Source organism: Triticum aestivum, chromosome 6B, assembly GCF_018294505.1.
Source record: "Triticum aestivum cultivar Chinese Spring chromosome 6B, IWGSC CS RefSeq v2.1, whole genome shotgun sequence".
NCBI classification, from domain to species: domain Eukaryota; kingdom Viridiplantae; phylum Streptophyta; class Magnoliopsida; order Poales; family Poaceae; genus Triticum; species Triticum aestivum.
The window spans coordinates 165,630,557-165,635,217 of NC_057810.1; the positions used below are offsets into that span (position 1 = coordinate 165,630,557).

The window sequence follows — 4,661 nt, forward strand, 5'->3', positions numbered from 1 at the left end:
TGTCACAGCAGATGTACCATGATAAAAAACAATGAAAATATATTCTAGGCATGAATAGTATATCAGGTTGAAAATGTCTAGCACAGGTAGCATAGTATGGCAGGGGCAGGTATAAAAAAGTGCATCAGATCATCCTTGAATTACAGAGGAAGGTAGCTTATTCTAGTAGAAAGACAATTATGTTTCACTGTCAATGTCAATCGCTTCCGAGTGTTATAGGCTAAATATGTCAGCTATCCAGGCACTTAATACTCTTAAGGACATAATATTACAACCTCAAGCATGCGAGATCTGTTTTGCACGAACACGGTCCACCTAAATAGTAAATACTCACCATGACGGTATGTTGTTTTGATGTATGAATGCAGTTATAGAAAAGAATCATTTTATGAGTCAGATTAGTCCAGTATAAAATCATTGAGGGCCAAGGCCAGAAACAAATATAAGCATCACCATCTAAAATTACACATACATCCGTTTCAAAAAAAAAATTACACATACACAGCCTCATTATTTTTTGAACAATGACCATTCTAGTTGGCTTGTTGGCATGAGGTAGATGCCAAAGCTTGCTTTACAACACTGCCTTCCAACCACAACAAAACTATTTTAGGCATAAAGTTTGTAAGCTTTAAAGTGAAAAGGTTTGCACTTGCTCTAAGATACACTTCATGCAACTTACTGTAAATGGGAAAATAAAAGTAAAATGATTTGGAAAGAAACACTGCAACCTTTTTTTTTGCATATATAAGAATGAAATGTCATATCAACAATATCAATCAGCTTCAAATACAAAACAAATATCCCAGGCAAGACTATTAAAGCATGTCAAATGTGCGTCCATAAGTTGTGGGATTTCAAGCAGGTCAAGCAAGGTACTGTGGTTGCTAGCAATGCCTGGTTGAACTTACCCTCTTCCAAAATTTGCTGAGCAGACTCAGACAAACTCAGTGCAACCAGATGTTACATTTGGTATCTGCTCTACCTACGATAAGCGGAAAAAAACAACATTGTCAAACAATCCATATCCTACTTCCAACATGGCCTGAATCAGCATCATATTTGGTTGGCGTAAAAGCAGCACCAGGAGCTGGTGGAAAATTCACCTTCCACTTTCATAATTTCAGTTCGCAGTGTTAGTGCGAGAGACATTGATTCAGCAGACTTGGTGGCTGGTGGGCATGCTATTGTGGTTGCGGGCCGGGCTCCTAGCAGCAGCAGCAGCGCTGGCTCGTCGGACCCCAGGTTGAGGTGCACTGCCACGGGTCAGAGCTTGATGATGGCCGCTGTTTGCGAGTATGTCTCTGTTTGCACTTTGCAGAATATGCCGTGTCTGTCGGACACTTTTTTCCTTATTTGCAGAATGCACAACACCATCATTTCACTCCATCGCAGATAAGATCAGTGCCAAGCTCGGTAATACTAAATGGTGATTGTATTCATCATGTCCACCTAGCTACATACTACTGAAAACAGCTTCAATCTTGCTGATCAGGATACTCCACCTAGCTACGTACTCCTGAAAACAGCTTCAATCTCCTTGATGATCAGCATACTTATCTTCTGGCTACATACTGAAAACAGCTTCAACCTTCTTGCTGATCAATGAGCATCGGAGCGACTAATCTAGCTAACACTTTAGCGACCTTGTGCTTATAGAGGAAGGTTGGCATGGGCAGCTCGCTGGGGTCTGGCGACATGATGAAGGTCGGCATGGGCAGCTCGCTGGGATCCGGCGACACCATGAATGTCGGTCCAGCGAAGAAGGATGCCGCCTCCGAGTCCTCCTTCATCTTAGTCAGAGCCTCCGGCTTCTTCTCGGACCGGTCGATCAACGGAGCGAGGCCAGCGAAGGGCGATGCCTCCATCACGGTCAGAGGCATTGGCTTCTTCTCCGACCGGTCAACCAACCCCGCAGGACCAGCGAAGCGTGACGCCTCCAAGTCTGTCACCATCTCAGTCATAGGCTCTGTCTTCTTCTCCGACAGGTCGATCGACGGAGCAGGGCCAGCGAAGGATGTCACCACCGAGTCTACCACCATCTCAGTCACAGGCTTTGCCTTCTTCTCGAACAGGCCGATGGACGGCGCGGGGCCAGCGTGGAGTGATGCCTCCGAGGCTGCCACCATCTCGGTCGGAGGCCTCGGCTTCTTGTCGCACCGGTCGACGGATGGCGCACGGCTCGCCGGCCTCTTCCAGTTTTCCCTCGGCGTCTCCATGCGGCCGAGGCGCTCGACGCCGCCGTTCAAAGTCCCGGCACGACGGAGCGTCTTGTCAGTGACCCAGCTGGAGCTCCGCAAAGCACGTCCAGGAAGGTCGGCCTTGTCCTTTATCCAGCTTCGGCTCATCGAGGCACGTCCAGGCTGCTGCTTCTTGCTGTCCAGCTCCACACGAGCCGTGTACACCGCCGGAGGAGGCGTCAGGAGGAGGCAGCGCGCCGGGGTAGGCAACAGCGGCGGCAAAGTCGCAGCGACATGGCTATCCATCTCTGCAAAACACAGGACACAGCAAAGAACAGAGAGACCAAGTGATTGCACAGGCGAAACAAGTAAACAGAACAATTGCGATGCTGAAATTCAAAAATGATGATCGGAGAAGAAAGAGGAAACTCGCCGGATTGTTTGCTCGCCGTCGCCGAGAGAAGCTCGCCGGGTTGCTAGGTCGCCAGGAGAACGCCGCGCGTGATCTATCAAGGAGGCGGCTTGCTCGTCGAATCGAAGGAAAAGTGCGATCTATCCCCGCGGCCCGGCTGATATAGATCGACCCCCGATGCCCCGCCGCGTAGAAACCACGCAATCCGAGTTCAACTCGTAACCGCCGCCGCCGCCGCTGCCCGTGGTCCAACCGCCGGAGCCACCAGCGACACGCCGTATCCGATCTCTCCTCCTCTTCGTCGGTGGCCTGGGCATCTCCCGCGGTGGCGCGCCTGCGCCTGCGCCTCCATTCCGCCGCCGCGTGCCATCCTGGCTCGGCATCGCGGCCGTTGTGGCCGCCGAACTCTGTTACCCGCATGAGTCGCAGCTGTAAGAACCATGGTGAGGAGTCGCAGCAGCGACGAGGTGCTGGCCGGGTTTCTTGCTTTCCTCCTGCGCTGATTGCTGCTCTTCCTAGGCCCGCTGCTCAACGCTGCTCCATGGATGGTCAGTTGTTGCGCTTGTCAAGTGTTTGATGAAATCAATTGGTACACTCCTTTCAATCAATTTGAGCAGAAGCAACTTCAGTAGTGTGTTACGAATATGATTTTCAGCTAATATGCAATTTGCCTATTCAATGTTAATAGAGCGAAGGGCGGATGCACATTCACGAGTTCACCATGTGTAATCAGTAATTAATCTAGTAGCATAGTAGGACTACACTGACAAATAAGTTGGCACCTTAAGCCACCTACGATTCTCAAATTGAACAGTCGAAACTGCATTTCTCAGTTACTGTTGGCGTGCATTTGTTAATTCCATGATGGATGCATGTGTAACTTGGCGGCTTCCATGTATTATAATACACTGAAATTGTTCGAAACGAAAAAGTCAACACAATGCTCATACAATTTATTTATTTTTTGAAAATAAAATCCATTTGAAAAAATAGATAATTCATGAGCTTATTATGTAAGTAGCTTTGAGATTCCATCTATACATAATTTATTTTAAATTTGTACCTTGTGTATTACCCAATTCATGACTTGTATTATTATGGTTATAACGCTTTATCTCTTGTGGTGCCTTCCCAGGTGCCGCTGTCAACCGTTGAGATCACCGCCGATCTCATCAGGGCTAAATTGTGCGACTACATCGCTGATTACTGTGATAGCCCCTTCTCCTGGAAGGTTTGAGAGATCTCCCCATTGATTTTTGCGGCCTCCCTTCCGCGGATGATGTTGTCGAATCTGGCAGATTTCGGGTAGGGAGTCCCGAGCTGGTAGCCTTGGCACGATGATAACAAGGCACAAAGGGGCACGATGTTTACCCAGATTCAGGCCCTCTCAAAGATGTAAAACCTTTGTTGTATTGATTGTGGATGGGGTACAGAATGTAGGTTGATCTACCTCGAGATTGTGTATAAATGAGTTGGTTTTTCTCTACGAACTACAGTCTCGGTTTATATAGACACCGGGGAACCAAGAGTTACACATAGAGCGAAGGGTGGATGCACATTCACGAGTTCACCGTGTGTAATCAGTAATCAATCTAGCATAGTACGACTACATTGACAAATAAGTTTGGCACCTTAAGCCACCTACGGTTCTCAAACTAAATAGTCGAAACTGCATTTCTCAGTTATTGTTGGTGTGCATTTGTTAATTCCATGATGGATACATATGTAAGTTGGTGGCTTCTATGTTAATCCAGTGAAGTGGTCCAAAACAAAAAAAAGTCAATACAATGCTCAGATAATTTGCTATTTTCCTGAAAATAAAATACATTTAAAAAATAGAGAATTCATGAGCTTATTATGTAAGTAGCTTTGAGATTCCATATATACATAATTCTATTTTAATTTGTACCCCATGTATTACCCAATTCATGACTTGTATTATTATGGTTATAATGCTTTAACTCTTGTGCTGCCTTCCCAAGTGCCATTGTCGACCATCGAGATCATTGCCGATCTCGGGTTGAATTGTGCAACTACATCAGGGATTGTTGTGACAACACCTTCTCCTG

The 4,661-nt window shown here is 46.8% G+C and overlaps 1 protein-coding gene across 1 annotated transcript; it reads right to left on the reverse strand.

Moving 5' to 3' along the window:
- Positions 1–1,306: 1,306 nt before the first annotated feature.
- LOC123133855 (uncharacterized) lies at positions 1,307–3,162 on the reverse strand. The gene has a single exon (XM_044553250.1). It carries the CDS (start codon positions 2,484–2,486, stop codon positions 1,587–1,589), a length of 900 nt encoding a protein of 299 aa, XP_044409185.1. The 5' UTR covers positions 2,487–3,162; the 3' UTR covers positions 1,307–1,586.
- Positions 3,163–4,661: the final 1,499 nt, after the last annotated feature.